General features: G+C 41.3%; 1 protein-coding gene across 1 annotated transcript; it reads right to left on the reverse strand.

Moving 5' to 3' along the window:
* Positions 1-430: 430 nt before the first annotated feature.
* slc22a16 (solute carrier family 22 member 16) lies at positions 431-16,975 on the reverse strand. The gene is made up of 8 exons (XM_080452941.1): positions 16,865-16,975; positions 15,282-15,761; positions 11,680-11,797; positions 8,571-9,129; positions 7,733-7,860; positions 3,385-3,494; positions 2,458-2,557; positions 431-1,372 (listed from the first exon to the last, which is right to left on the reverse strand). Exons 1-8 carry the CDS (start codon positions 16,906-16,908, stop codon positions 1,190-1,192), a joined length of 1,722 nt encoding a protein of 573 aa, XP_080309067.1. The 5' UTR covers positions 16,909-16,975; the 3' UTR covers positions 431-1,189.
* Between the last annotated feature and the right edge of the window lie 266 nt (positions 16,976-17,241).

The raw sequence follows: 17,241 nt of genomic DNA on the forward strand, positions 1-17,241 counted from the left end.
TGAACTCCATGGTTTGTTTTCAATACAGTTGCTTGTCTTCAGACTTGTCCTGCATTATATACTATGTACTATGCATTAGCTAGAAATGGCAAACTTAAAAGTAATGTATTGATTTATAGCAAAGCAGGTGAATATATCCATATTTTGTTTTTATTCCTGTCTTTGGTCCAAAGCACCCTGAATGCACAGGAGACCCTTGAAACTTTAGCATAATCCGTAACTTTACTTCTTATTGAACACATACGTATATATACTAGAAATCACACACACACGCTCTCTCTCACACACTCACACACACACACACACACACACACACACACACACACGTTTATCTTTTCAAGATGGAATTAAAAATTATGCATCACCGAGTGAAAGAGGTACATATGGAGAGCTTTTCAGCCCTTAACTATTGGTCACTTTACAGAATGCAAAATGTCCAAAGCACTTTAATACAAAAAGTACTACAGATAATATAGTTTCACAGTGAAATAAAAAAGGTAGATGCCCTGAGATAATAAAAAAAGACGATCTAAATGCAATGATGAAAATCCTCTAGATAAACTGGAAATGTAAATAGCATATGCATTTCATTCTGTATATTTGCATAATATGTGTGAACATATTTGTGTGTCGAATAACATTACCTTTGAGAAGAATAATTAAAGACAAATAGCCTATGTACTACAAAAAGCTAAAGAACAAAACTGTTCTCAAATGTAGCCAAATGCTTCAAGCTAAATTAAGTTGTGAATAACTTTGGCTATGGCATCACTCACTTCATTCCCTATACACTGTAGGATACCATATGCCTCTCCCAGGCCTTCAACACACAGATCGACACACAAACCAGGGATTGTCCATCGAATACATTACATTTGTTGATTTTGTTTGATTGCACATGCTCCTGTGTTGCTACTGTACGTCTGGACAGCCTTTCAGCCCTAAACTATTAGGTCACTTTGCAGAATGAATACGTCCAAACCACTAAAAAAAAAAACACATCAGAATTTCAGATCTAATTATCGGTTTGTCCCAACAGTCCATTAATGTCAGTGTTGTTATAAAGTTCTTTTCAGCACCTTTTCTTTTGCCACCTTCATTTTCCGTCCTTGCATTTCCCTCCATTCTCTTTCTCAGTTTCTACTCTTTCTACACAGTTTATCTCTCTGTCCTCCCGTTGTTGTAGATCTCAGGCCTTGGTTTCTTGCTGGTTCGACACCAACCCATCCTCCACAGGGGCTGAGCTCTTCTTCTTGGGTTCTGTACCGAGAGCCGCCGCCTCCTCCATGGTGTTTGTCAGGGGCTTGCCCAGAGTCTCAGGCAACATGAGAGTCAGAATTCCAATGATGAACGCGAGGATTCCCACAATTAGCTATAGTTGGGGTCACAAGAAAGGAATTGTTGTTTAAGTTTCATAATTTAAAATTTTACAAATTTTTAACCCTAAAGGTCACTATTCTGGGCATGTCATAATAGGCAAAGATTTGGCAAAAATAGCAGATCTACAAGCTCACAAGGTGACGTGTTGTTTTAAGCTTGTAGATCAGCTATTTTTGGCAAAGAGATTATTTAGCATGTAGAGGGAAAAAGGAGGGGGCAAAGTATAGACCCCAGGTAAACTATGGATATTATATTTGCTGACCTCTAGTGGTTACTTGTTATTCATCTATCTATACTATTTCAATCTATAGATTTGTGCCAGAGCCCTCCCCACCTCAGCAGCTGCTGTGCGTTTAATTAAGGTATGCGTTTTATACCAAGAACTTATTTTATGGGGGAAATCTTTTGGTGATCCCAGACTTTATTTATTGTACAATTTCAAAGTGGAAGTAAAGAATATCTTAAAATAAAAGCATACGTTAAATTATCTAATAAGAACAACAGAATTGTTTCTGTACACATATTTGTAACCCAGAGCATATTTAGCCATGTGTTGTGCCATGGAGCACCTTCTAACAACGTTGTGCTTTACCAGTCTTGAATGCCGTAGCCCTGCTTTTTTTCTAATAAGTACCTGTATAGAGTTTAGGTGGTTAAAGGTAGGGTAAGTGACTTACTTTGGTTAAAATACGTGTTAAATAGATCTATATTCTCATAGTACTCATTGCTATAGAGTGTTTGTTCAGTAAAAGGAGTCTCCCATGTCTCTCCAGCTCTTTATTAAACAGAAAATGCAGTTTCAGTACTCTCTCCTGATTGGCTTAAATGTTGTTACCTACCTGAAAATGTGCATATATTCTGTTTACTAAAGAGCTGGAGAGACCCCTGTGACCGAACAAACACTCTGTAGCAATGATTACTATCAGAGTATAGTACTTTAACCCTTTAAGGTAATAATGAATGTTATTGTATAGTATTGAATAACACAACAGCAGATAACAGTATTGATTAACACAACATGCTACATCTGCCATGATGTGTTGTTACACAAAGGAATGAATGAATGAATGAGTGTACCTGAGGAAGGTACTTCCATACTTCAGACAGGTAGACACAGAAGGGAGCGACCACACTGCCCACACGACACATCATGCTACCACTACCCACCGCCAGAGACCTGATGAGATGGAATAGATTACAGGTAGAGATTTTACAACAGAATGCATTTGGACACGTATAGCTTTTCAGTGTTTGGCTTTTAGGTTTATGTAACAGGGGTCCCCAAACTGTTTCAGCTTATGACACAACGCACAGAAAACCCCCTACTTCTGGTCAGACGAAGGAGGAGCCAGGCCCGGAGGCAACCCACAGTGCCTGTGTGGGGCCTCCTAGAGTCGCCAACAGCTGCAACATCTCAACTAACCTGGCCTGGCATCGGCCAGACTGATGGTGTGGATTCACTCACAAAGTGCCATGTGTGAGTGGATCTGTGTTGTCGGTCTGGCTAGACCCCCTAACCCCCAATTAGCACTGTCTCTAACTACCCCCTAGAGACAGTGGGGGAAATATCATGCCACTTGGACACAGGTCTGATCAGCCTCGGTCGGGTCACCTGGAGGACGGTGTCTGTTGCAAGACCTGTCCAGAAACACTCAGTGACTCCAAGTAACAACACTGATGATGTGTCCAAGTTTGTGCATCAGTTGATGTTTTATTAACTGAATGAATCACTTGAGCCCCATTTTAAAAAGAGTGAAAATAGCCGATCTACAAGTTCACAACGCATCTCACCTTGTGATGTTGTAGATCTGCTATAGGGTTAAAAGAAAAATGACAATTTCTGAATTTCTTTTCTAATGAATATTTTTGGGGAAAAAATATATTTATTTGAAGCAAAGGTAAAAAACTAAACAAAAACAGATATTTAAAAGTGTAATGAACTTACACTTCTTTTCTCTTTAGGACGCTAAAGAGAAAAGAAGCTGCATCTCTTTTGTTACTCACCTGATGATGGTAGGGTAAAGTTCACAGCTGTACAGATAGATGAGGCCAAAAGCGATGGCCACGCAAAACTTCCCTGTCATGCAGAGAACGATGGCCAGCACCTCAATGTCCTGCAACACACAATGACGAGAAACAACCATCAGCTGGCAGCGTTTATAAGCACTGGTTCGTAAAGTGGCTTACAGGGACCCCCAGGGGTCCTTGAAGGGGCTCCAAGGGGTCCCCAGCAAAATGGAAACAGTTTAAACACTTGAGCCTTAGTTTATTTTTGCGCTATTTTCCAAAACTATTGGAAAAATTTGGACAAATCTTCTCTTATGGGGGTCCCTGCAGGTACAAAATCTGTTCAAACGCAGATAAATACATGGGGGTCCTTGACATAAAAATGTTTGAGAACCACTGTTTTATAAAAGTTGGATTTGGTAAGGAAACCTTTAAGGCCCAATGTCTTGTTCTTACCCACACAAACTCTTGACCTACAGTATATCCTTGGCTTTGTAAAGTCCTCCATTATGTTTAAAGATTTACAAGCTCATAACATGTCATAACACTACACATTATGAGCTTGTAGATCGTCTATTTTCGGCAAAGATATTTAGTGTATAGAGATAAAACCAAGGGGGCCTAGTATAGACCCCCTGGGTGACTCAGTACTGTATATTGACAGTTGCAAAGTTATTGTCTCATAAAGGACAGATATACTGTAGAACCTTATGTGAAGTATAATTTAAGCAAAAGACAACGATCGCTCTGTGCACAAATACGGTCAGGAACATTACCATTAGCTCTGGAGACTGGCAGGTTTAATGCCACTCCAGAGGAAGAGAGATACTGTTTGTTTTGTGAACTTGGTGACATTGAAATTGAGGTATTTGTTAGTAAGATGTCTTCCATTTGTGGTGATTTCCTTGAGTTAGATGATTATGAAAAACTTAAGATATATGTTTTGTTAAAGGAGCTTTTGTTGTGGCAGATTTGATCTGTCAAGCTTGGGAGAGAAGACAGAACACTCTGTATAATTCTGAGATGTAACTGAATGTATTATGTGAATATACTGTAAACATGCCATAAGCGTAAAATGGTGTCTTATAGACCCATGAGGGTTGGGCGTGTGCAGGACACGAAAATAAAATGATCTATATTGGGGTTAATTGGTTAAAATACCCCAAAATCTTCAACATTTCAGACAAAAAGAACTGGCTGAAGGAAAAAGGAAAACGTAAGTAATGTGTAGACGGGATTCTTGCCATCTGTGAGCTTTGCGGATGCCAAGTAAGAGTATTTTAGCCTGGAATCTCTGGCATGATCCCGGGCCCCAGTCCAGCTCTGGCCCCCTGAATCATCCAGGGTCCCCCCCAGTGCCTCTTGAGGACACCATTAAAGGTCAAACATAAAACAAGAGAGAGAACTCTCCCTGTAGAAGCAGAATAAAGTGACACCATGTTCTTTCAGAGCCGGGAGTTTCAATCTCTTTGACCTAAAAAATAAACCCCTGCTGGTTACTAAGGACAACTACTCCACGTGGATTCATATACTCAGTTTGTTGACTTATCCCCCTGCCCCTCTGGTTGCCATTCCAGGCCGTGCTGTTAATTCACTTGGCAAGCAGCAGGTCCATGTGTAAATGAGAAGTGTGTGCTTCTGACACGTGAGAAGCGTGTGATTCTCATTACCTAGAAAATCCCTACAAACAAACAAAAAAACACTACCACACCTGTACATGAGCATCCCTGTACGGGGCCTCCCAGTTGTGCAGACGCAAGTGTGTGTGTGTGTGTGTGTGTGTGCGCTCTTCCAACTCTTCCCACACATACCTGCAGGACTATAATTCAGAGTGTTGTCATGACACAGGCCTGTAGACCTTGCCAGCGCTGGTCAGTACACAGCGCTTAAATGTCAAAATGGTACCCACTCCTGCTCTATTCCTACTCACAGCATGTATTTTTAGAGCACTGGCGAACCAAATCTGTGTTTTAGCGTGTTTGCGGTGTTCACTGGGTCAGTGAATTACAGTACAGTCCTACCCGTGTCTATATACAGTATTTAGCCATGCTGATGGCAGGTCTCTTATACTGTGTTACACGCCACAGGAACCATAAAGAATTGTCATAAAATAATGTTTTAATATATCAAAATTAAACATTCTCTGCTACGAAATGTCTGTTTTATTCCTCGTTTTTTTATTTGCATCGGAATATCTCATGCATACGTTTCCTTGTGGCTCTGTCAAGCCAAGAATGGGATCACTTGCTTTGTGTTTCGTCATGTGCACATTACATTGGGCTCATTACAGCCTAGCCTTATCAGATACATGCTGAAAAGCAAACACACTGAATATACAGAGGAGGGGGGGGGGGGGGGGGGACATACTGTAGTGTAAAGCATATGAACAGCAATTTAGACACAGCTGAAAGCACTCAAGATAGGCTGACGCAATAACAGGCTAAAAATACTCAGCTAGAGCCTTGCTATGCCGCTGTAGATCAAAACTATAAGGAGCGTGGAGTGGTCGGTGGGAGGAATGGAAAGATGACAAGTTTGCATGCGAGTTTAAAAAAAATAAAACTGGTCAGACTTTATATCCAATGTCTGCGTGCACATAAATGAGATGATGTGATCATTGTACCATAGGTGTGAGTACTGTAAAGAATTATGCTGTAACATGCCGTCAAAATGAAACATTGTACAGTAGCAGATTTCTGCTTTTGCTTTGCCAGACCGTGTCAAACACTTTTCCCTCCCACAATCCTGTGAAGCCATCTTAAATATTTACAGAGGCATAACACAGTTTTCCCGAGGTGAGATAACAGGAGAGGTTAGGCAGCCGCTGTTGGTCATTTCTACAAACAACAAAGCAGATTCCTTCAAAGGTTATTGACATCAGCAGAGAAGGAGTAGATTCTCAAATTCTACCCGACCCTGCGTTTTCGGGCCGGACCAGGCCGAAAATGTATACTTATTGGTCGGGCTGAGCCTCGGGTTCCGAAAGAATAAGGGGAAAAAAATCTATTTCCCCCCAAAAAGACATTTCAACTGCCCCTAGTGGCCGTACGGTAAGGCTGAAGGAAATGGCAGTGGATGCGTTGGATGCAGCTCAAAGTGAACTTTACCCAGATATCTAGTTCGTCCCCGTCCGACCTTCCTAGCCCGTGTTATAAAAAAAAACTGGCGAAAATGGCCAAAACTCAAACATCGAACGTGGCTGTTTTCAAGATGTTTTGGCCATTCTCTCTGGAACGGAAGGTCCAATCTGCTCAGTTCAAAGCTTGTTGGATGCGTGACTTTGAGGACATTAAGCACACAACAACACTTTTTCGTGTTTCTCAGGTCTTCAGGCCTAAAATTATGGTAATTGTTCGGGGCGGCCCAGTTAGGGCCGGGCCTTAATTTGAACTCAGGCCTGTTGAGAACTCTAAGAAGGGGGTAGGGGGAGCAGTAATGCAAATAGCTGACATTTTACAACATCCCTTCTCCCTTTATCACCACTAGCTCACTAAACACCACTACCCCAACACCACTACCCCTAAACAACTTGAGAGTGTTTAAGTCTGAAGGTTAACTCTTGGGAATTAATTACAAAGGTCTTCTCCAGTGTCAAAGGTCATATTTGTTTGGAAATTCATTATTGGCTCTGTGCCAACACACTGAGTGGTAATCATGTAGGTCAGAGCACAAAACACACAAAACACACACACACACACACACACAAAACACACACACACACACACACACACACACACACACACACACACACACACACACACACACACACACACACACACACACACACACACACACACACACACACACACACACACACACACACACACACACACACACACACACACACACACACACACACACACACACACACACACACGGACGTAGAAACTAATTTAGATGCTATTCAAATTATTTGGAAATATACAGGGCTGGACAATTATCTTTTATTCTTTTATTTTTGATAATAAGGAATTTGTTATGTCAACGAATCGACACAAAAAAAATCTAATAGATTTTTTTTATAATCTACTAAATCTATTAAGTCTGATAAACCACTTAACCCTGTATTATACTTTGTTGAACAATAGCGGCGTCCAAAAATAGTGACAATGGCCGATCTACACGCATTGCGACGCATTTAGAGCTTGAAGATCTGCTATTTTCACAATTTTCTTGAATAATCGTTCATTAATCAAAATCCAAGGCAAATGTTTGAAATAATCGTGATACTGATTTAAAGTCATATTGTCCAGTCCTACACAAACTTACAGTGTACGCGCATACACATGTGCGTGCGCACACACACTCACACTCACACACACACACAAAGACAGTATATACATACTGCAGGCACCACGATGATGAGCATGCATGCAACCCCAGCCAGCAGGAGTGCAGGGGCACAAGTCTTCTTCCTGCCTACTCGGTCCATTAAGTAACAGCCAACCAGATACGCGGGAATCTCCACTGCACCTGGAAACAGCCAATAACAAGAACCGGCGGTCAGAGGTTACCATGGCAGTGGTACAGTAATACAATGACATTCTATCTGGGGGGACAGCTGGGAACATTTGGCAGCTGACCTAAATCAATTTCACAACAGCAGAATCATTGTGAACAGGGCGTACTGCTGTATATTTAAAACTGAGGTTGTCCAGTTATACATAGCTTTAAACAGTTCAACTCCGTAAACAGGCCACGCTAACAAGTGACAGGACTAATCGTTTACAGCGAAACTGTTAGTTATTAGATAAATTAGGCTACTTAAAAACAATCCATGGCCGGTTTCTACCCCAAGACAATTCCTATTTAAAGCCCAAGTCTGCACTGTGGGTCTCAATCTGTTCACACGGACAATAAAAAGGCTGTCAACACCGAAACTGTCGACATTCCCTGTCTCAGTTCATATTGCATCACAACGCACTGTGATGCAATGAGCTTGTAGATTTGTCATTTTTGGAAATTGGGGGGAAATGTTGCCTGTAATGACAAAACAGGTACGCCAGGTTTAAAGTGGTTAAACTTTGGAGCTATAGTTATTTTAATAACTATTAATCTACCAAATAACTATGCTGGCTAATTGGTTGCAAAAACTAGAATTTAAATATAATATAAATGAACACTGAGGATTTTACTGTATACATACACAACTACAACACACACACATGCACACACAAACCCACCTGCCAGGAAGAGGTTGATGTACTGGTTTCCTCCGAGGTTTACCGAGCCCAGGGAGAAGACGTAGTAACCCAGACTGCCGATGAACCAGATGGCCCAGACGGTGCACGTGCGACCTGCCATTCTCCAACTGCCGAACAGGTCCAGGATGGTCAACTTCTTCTCTGGCTTCGCCGGACTACCGCCCCCCGTCTTCTCCAGCAGGGCCTTGGCGCTCTGCTCCTCCGGCTCCAGGAGATCCTCCGCCCTCAGCGTGCACTCCAGGCCATTGAAGCGGGCTATCCTGTCCAGCAGCTCCTGGGTCTCCTGGATGCGGCCCTTGGTCATGAGGTAGAAAGGGGTCTCTGGGAACTTCCAGCAAAAGAGCAGGAAGGGCGAGGTGCAGATGGAGAGGATGATCTGGTAGATCCACCAGACGCGCACCAGGTAACCGGTCAGGGCCACTACCATGATGCCCACAGCGAAGGCTGCGTGCACGTGCATGGAGGTCCATGTGCGCACCTTGATGCCGGTGAACTCCGTCACGTAAACAAACACCACCACCAGGTAGCCACTGGAAACCTTCCCATGGGAGGAAAAGAGACGAGACAGAGAGAGAGAGAGAGAGGGGGGGGGGGGTGGATAGAGGAAAACAACTGCAGGGTCAGTTTAAGTTCTCAGTAATGTTAATCTATTTATTTAGTTAACCCATTAAGACCTGAGGGCGATTCTAAAAATGATTTCTAAATCCTAACAGTTTTTTTTTAAGAAATATAGATCTACAAGCTGATAGCACGGCACCCCTGCTATTTTTGAATAGCCAAAGAAATCTGAAGTGACTCAGATGCGTTACCGGTCTTAATGGGTTAAGATGTTGGATGGACCACATTGGAAACAAGTGTTTCATTACGCTTTAATGTGTTATCCTGAGTTTAAGTTATATTTCTTCCGATTCATTATTTTTATTGCTTTTCAGTTTTGGACAAAATACAGACTTAAAAGAATGTTAAACAGGCCTGTTAACAAACCTCTTGGACAGAACATGTACCTACCAACACAAGCAATATCATACAAACAAGAAAAACAAAGAAACATGAATACACAAATGCTAAAGCAAAACAAAACAAAAAACATATCAATCCTACATATCAATTACATTTCCCTTTGTCGTACATGTGTATCCTGGGTTTAAGTTATATTGTGATTTTACCTATATCTTTTACCAAAATCAAATACAAATTTATAAAAAAAGATAATCTCTGCCAGGCCGACAGGGAGACAGAGATTGTTTTCACACCTATCCTGTGTGTGTGACACCGCCAGGGATCATCAATGTGTCCGTACATGGACCGTGGCAAGACTTTTCCATATCGGTGTCAAATCTTTGATTACACATTGCATAAATCTTTTTATGTAATGTGCGTTGAAAGCGCACCATGCTATATTGATGCCTGTATAAAGTGGCTGACTTGGCAGTCTCCAGGTTTTCTTCAGAATAGCTAGGACACTGATTTAATGAATGGAGAAATACTATCATTTTAAAATGTGTAGTACACTGGCATAGACACTATGTTAATGGACAAGACGCTTGGATTATACTCTTGAGAGTAGCCTTGGATCAAGACTATCATAGATGTATTTTATCGAATCTGACTTTACTATATATACTTTCGTATCTATGATTCATTGTACAACTCTGCCAATTACCTGCTACCTATGATTGGAAGTAAAGCCACAGTCCTCACTGTGTAAACTGCATCCTGACTCAGTGTGTTTTTGCCGGCACACCAATATATCCGAACCTAATCAACCTACAGTCCTTTAAGAGTTTCAACAATGATAGTCTTGGGCTTTACCCCCCAATAGTCACTGGACATCCGTGCGGAAAGCCCAAGACGATCATAGATATGCAAATGTCAAAATCAATTAAATACATCTATGATAGTCTTGATCCAAGGCTACTTTGAGAGCTGTGTTTGAGCTTATACATGGATTTTCTAATATCGTTTTGCTGTTTTTAATCATGGCCTCCTATTTTTTATTTCATCAAGTATTCTTTACTTTCTTGTCTGGGTTTTAGATTCTTCATTCACTCACGGAGAAAATGTGAGAAAAACTAAAATTCTCCGCGTATTCAAAGATTCAAAGGGTGATCAAATGATTGATTGAAAAAAAAAAGGTCATTTTGGGGCAAAGTACTCCTTTAAAGAGTATACTTCTTATGTTATCAAAATAGTGGCTAAATAAGCTCACAATGCATTGCATTACGACGTGTTGTAAACGTGTAGATTAAAACGTATCCCCACCGGCCATAAAGATTTATGACGCCACCATCCCCCAGCAAATCGAACTCCGGTGGTGCACACGTGTGTGTGGTAAAGGGGATTCTCAGAGTGTCTGAGTCTATGTGAAAAACAACAGCTGTACGCCACAGAAGGAGGGGGGAGCAGTGGAAACAGAGTCAAGAGATAGAGTGAAGCAATGAAACAACTGTACGGCTCTGAAGGATCTCATAGCCACGATTTTTTTGGTGCATCATGTTGTTCATGGATTAATGACCAAAGTTGCCACAGTGCAAATTACGATCCCTGTTTGTTTCATCGTTCTACTCAATGTCTTGAGTTTGTCTTGCTTTACATTTTATAGAGGGCGACTGAAAAAGGCACAAAGAAAAAGGTGAGAGGCTTTGGGAGTCTTCCGGGCCCCAGCCAGGGGGAGGGGCGGAGTGGATTTCTGAGCCTTTTTGCCTATACTCTGACCCATGTAAAGATTTGCAACAACTGATCGTGGAGCATCTCAATGGTTCCCTGAAGTTAACAGCAAACACTAGTAGCACAGTAGAGTTGCAGAAGAATAAAGCTTTTGTGATGCACTTTTATAATCAGATTATATCAAAAGTACATCTGAATCAATTTAACATGTTAACTGAAACTATCTGAGGTCTACGTTCATCACGCAGAGAGCCATCACGTTGTTGTCACAACTCTCTCTTTACATGGCTCTGCCTATACTGTCTTTCCCTCATACCTCTCCACATGTTCTCAATTTGTCATTTTCTCTCCTGGTGTCAACCTTGTCCCGCAACCTACATCACGTGCATGTACACACTCATAATAAACACAAGTTACTCACCATGGCAAGGAGGAAACGTAGCACTACGAACACGTAGTAGTTTCCGCTGAAAGCCACAGATACTCCAAATGCAAACTGACACAGACTGGTGATATTAAGAATCCTCACACGACCAACCCTGAGAGACAGACAAACAGACAATACAGACTGAGTGAGTATGGTTAACATATTTTTTAGGCCGACATGTTTTCAATCCATTGAACAAGTCACTGTTTTATGTTACACTTGTTACAGTGGGACATTTGAGAGCCAATGGCAAACCAAAGGAAATCCTTGACTTCCTGCCAGTGAGGTGAGTTCTGCAACAGTGCAATATCATAGTGTTCGGGCTGTGAAGTGCCCAAGATTATGACGTGGACATTGCATTTTACAGTTGCATATGGTGGAGGAAGTTTCCTTCTTTTTTTAAAAGGTAGGGTAAGTGATATGTTTTGGTCAAAACAAAATGTTTTAAGTGAAAAGGTTAAAGCACTATATTCTGATAGTATTCATTGCTATAGAGTGTTTGTTCAATAACAGGTGTGCCCCATCTCTCCAGCTATATAAACAGAAAATACATTTTCAGGTGGGTTGCAAATGTTCAACGAATCAGGAGAGAGTACCCATTAGCTTCAATTTCATAGTGTTCCAGTTCCAGTTCCAATTTGTCTGCTCATTTCTTTGTGTCATCATTTCCAATTTCACTTGTTTATCCTGTATGAGTTCTCTCTCCTGATTGGATAAAATTGGTATCCTGACCTGAAAATGCATTTTCTGTTTATCAAAAAGCTGGAGAGACCCCTGAAAAAAACACTCTATAGCAATGATTACTATCGGGAATATACAGTCATTTAACATTTATTTTAACAGAGGAATATCACTTTAAAATAAGCTCTATTCCAATGGTATTAGTATAGTGTAGAGTGTTTTTTCTCAAAATTGGAACTGGAACTTAAACATAAAATTGAAGCTGATGAATAGAATCTCTCTACCGATTGGATGAAATTGGCAACCCATATGAAAATGAATTGGCAATGGATTTCTTTGCTTTGCCTCGTGACTCACATGGAGATGAAGCATTTTGGAGGAGAGAGAAAGGAGTTGCCTCTCAAACCAGTAACTGACTGTGGTCGCAAAGACAAAAGTGTTAGAAACGGTTTCAGATTTTCTTGTATTTATCCATCTTGTCTGTGTCGCCACTTGCTTTATGCTTTGAGATGTGTCCAATGTATGAGCTAGGAAATGTTGCTCTGTAATACCAAACATTGGCCTTTTCTCAATAACTGTACTTGTCTGCACTTGTGTTCTTGTGAACTTATCAAACATCATCAGTCACAGTCCATATGTCCCCATTCAAATGTTTGGAAATAGCCAAGTTCCAAGACTCAAGATTCAAGATTTGTATTGTTACAGGTGTTTATGACATGAAAAGTACAGGAGCTGTCCATGCTGGCAGACAGTAACACATAAAACACAACCAGATACACAACTTTCAGCTGCAATTACCTGTCAAAATGGTTTATGTGAAAAGAGTCCATTGTCAGTCTCCAACTCTGAGTGACATTGCTTAAAGCGATGCCATTGTTCTTGAACAGTCATGGAAAGTTTGTAATCCAATAGTATCCATTCACACCAGTTTAATCGTGTTAACTCATGGCAAATGAACAGATACAATAACATTGACATCAGATATGACTGCATTGTATATGTACAGGACCAAGAGTTTTAAAATACTCTCCCCATGCAATCCAAAATCCATGTAGCAAATGAACAGAGTGATTACAACATAGATTTACTGATGCTGAAGACGTGCTTACGAGGATAGAAATGCATAAAATATGATGTAAAGAAATGTGGCAGATATACAGTACTGCATGTGTAAGTGTAGCCCAAAATATAGGCTACTTTTCCAAAATACTGCTTTTAACTGAAACGACATATCATGAAACTGTCACAGTTGTACATACACCACTTCTATAGAAGTATACTGAGGCACTGCTGCGTCCCAAATAGAGATGCTAGAAGGCAATCACTGTGTTGGAAAGTGGCGCCTGGGGCACTTGACCAAGCAACAGTATTAGGTAAGTTGGGACTTGGGAGAGTGATAATGTGTTGGGTTATGTCAGTTATGTGTTAGGTTATGTCAGCAAGCTGACCCAGCGCCAGAGGACGTTTAGCCTAACCAGCATAGTCCATTACTGCTATCTTTATCCTCCCACCACCTTAGTCCAACTCTAACCTTCTATAGCCCTAAACACTCATACACATGTTTTCACTTACTCTGGCTGATCTGGACAGTTCCCTCTCACTAGTTTTGTTGCACCTCTTAGGGCAGGCCAATTTACCGTATTCATATTTTTGCCCATAGCTTTTTTGTGACATCTTTAAATTGTCAGCACATGCAGTGTTCAGGGCCTTATAATGTACAGCCTTATAATGTACACCTTCTCAGCTGTTAAGATTGAAAGAGTGAGAGAGAGAGAGAGAGAGAGAGAGAGAGAGAGAGCAAATTGACCCATCCCCCCCAGTGTCTAGTCAGTGTGCCATCCAACTCTTTAGCCAAGGCCAGTTGCCAGAGTATTCCACTTTTTTAACGAGACACCCTGGTCAGTGTCACTCAATGTGCTTTCTGGGACTGGTTCTTGGATCACAGGAGACTTCAGTTCAGCCATTATACCAGTGGTTCTCAACCTTTTCAGGCCGTGACCCCCCCATAGCAGATCTACAAGCTCACGTGTTGTGAGCTTGTAGATCAGCTATTTTCAAAATGTTTTGCCTCTTTCTTATATTATTTGACAATTTGGCCAATGTTTGAGGTTCAAGGTTTTATAGTAGAGTTGGTTGATTACTTTTTTATTACTTTTGATGCTGTAATGGTCATTCTTTTTGGTATCAAAAAGGTCTTAAAAGTCCTTAAATTGTCACTGTTAGCCCTGAAACATGACTGTCAATGTCATGGCGCTACTTGTTCCTGTTTTTTGAAACTTTTACATTTACAACCAGTACATCTACATAAACGTTCAGATTTCAACTATAAAGTGCTGACCCCCCGGCCACGGATGTTACAAGTTAAAGCGCCCGGGTCTAAGTACCCGTATCTTCAGTATTGTTCAATAAAAAGCTTTTTAATCCGATCGCCGACCATTTTCTCCGATTATTTTTCCATATGATTTCAACTGCGCGCCCTTATCGGTTGGGAGGTGTATTGCACTCTGATACATTATTAAAACAATATGAAAATGGAAACTGGCCGCCGATCGGATTTAAATGTTTTTTATTGAACAATACTGAAGATACGGGTACTTAGACCCGGGCGCTTTAACTTGTAACATCCGTGGCCGGGGGGTCAGCACTTTATATTTGAAATCTGAACGTTTATGTAGATGTACTGGTTGTAAATGTAACATTTTCAAAAAAAACTGGAACAAGTAGCGCCATGACGCTTGTGACAGACTGACAGTCATGTTTCAGGGCTAGTGACAGACGAGCGTCATGTGAACCATTGGCTACTTCACTGTCGTCTGGGGACCCCCCCAAATAATCACCCACAGGTTGAGAACCACTGCATTATACCACGACCCTTCCATCATTGTCCTCATTAATGACATTCATTTAAGCCTTACCTGTCGGCGATGTCCCCAAAAATCAGTGCACCGATCAGCACGCCCAGCATGAAGGTGGGCTGGGTCGCCTTGGCCAGCCATTCCCTTTCACACACCAGGTCCCAGTCCGTCACGATGCTCTGGTACACTTCACTGTGATCATAGGTAAAGTCCTGATCGCAAACGGTCACCGTTTTGTTGCCATCAAAGTCGTACGCGAAGCCCGACGGCGCGATGCGCAAAGCGCGTCGGCAGCGACTTAACTCCCACTGGTCACCGGTAGCCGTCCTGACCACGATGGGTCCTTTATTGCCCACTCGGAACACCGGTAGGACCTCCTGGAGACTCGACCCCGTGATGTTTCCATACAGGACGTCGGTGATGTTCTGGGGCGCGCCGCACACAAAGTTTGGCGTCTCCACGAGAAACACGGACGCGAGGTAGTGGATCCCACAGGCTACAGCCTGGAAGACCGCTGAGAAGTACAGACAAGCCTGGAACCTGGAGGAGAGGAAAGGAAAGTCAATCAGCTGATGGAAAACAGACGGACAAGTAGCCAGTACACAGTGGCGTAAAGTAACGAAGTACATTTACTCAAGTAGGCTACTGTATATAAGTACACTTTTGATGATTTTTTACATTACTGGAGCGTTTCCAATTTCAGTACTTTTACTTCTACTCCACAGTCTCCACTACATCTCAGAGGCAGATATTTTAGGCATTTGTTTTACTCCACTACAAGTATTTGAAAACTTTAGTTACTACTAGTTACTTTGTAGATTTTGATCATTATCACAAAACATACATTAACCACTTCAGCCGGCCCTATATACATTTCAGCCATTTGAAAATAGCAGATCTACAAGCTCACAATGCGTCTTGTGATCTTGTAGATCAGATATTTTCAAAAGATTGTTCAATACATTTTGAACTTGTGAAATGGGACATTCTGCATAACGAGTACTTTTACTTTTGGTACTTTTTGATGCCAATACTTTTACTCAAGTAAATATTTAATTCCGGACTTTTACGTGTAACAGAGTATTTTTGCATTGCAGTACTGTATTGATACTTTTACTTAAGTCAAAAAATATGAGTAGCCTACTTTTTCCACCACTGCAGTTATAGTTGCCAGTACTGTGGTAGCTTTGCACGCCTGCATCATGGGTAAACATTCTTCATACTAAATCAAACATTTTCTTCCGATTATTCCCCCCTTCTCATATTATGCTATAATATAACTGATGTAGTGATACAGCAAGATACAAGCTTATCTTCCAACACAAATAGTGGGAAAGGGGCGAGCCTCGCTCTTTAGAAAACAAGTCACAATGTGGGGTCGAACAAACTTCCACGTCCACCGACTAACTGTTATGGTGAACTAAAACTGTAGTCTACTATTCCAAGTCAGAGTAGATTAACAGAAACGATTATAATAGCAGTATGTGATTTATTCTTAAAAGAAAAGTGAATATCTAAAAATACCATCATTCTTGGAAAGGGGGATCCAGTGCCAAAGTGGGGAAGGAAAAATATGTGGTGGACGTGGAACTCATTATAAAGATACGATCAATATTAGACAAAAATTACAATATTTGGAGTACCTTTTAAAATGTCCAAGCTCATCGAATATTCGCTCTACGGTCATGGTTCTGGTGGAGGATCGCTCAACGCGCGTCTCACTCGGATAGCGGTTTCTGAACGGATACTGTATTACTCAATTTGTTGGGCTTTCTGCAGGGAGGAGGGGCGCGCACACACACACTGTCACTGTCACACACACTCACACGAAGCTGTCCACCATGAAGACATGCCACACGAGCAGGGGTGTTTTCCAGTGGTGTAAAAAAGTACTCAAATTTTTTAACTTAAGTAAAAGTATCAATACCACAATGCAGAAATACTCCATTTCAAGTAAAAGTCCGGAAATCTAAATTTACTTAAAGGGGTAGTTCACCCCCAAAATAACTTTTTTTCTATT

The sequence above is a fragment of the Gymnoscopelus braueri genome (genome assembly GCF_963280865.1).
Source record: "Gymnoscopelus braueri genome assembly, chromosome: 16".
NCBI lineage: Eukaryota > Metazoa > Chordata > Actinopteri > Myctophiformes > Myctophidae > Gymnoscopelus > Gymnoscopelus braueri.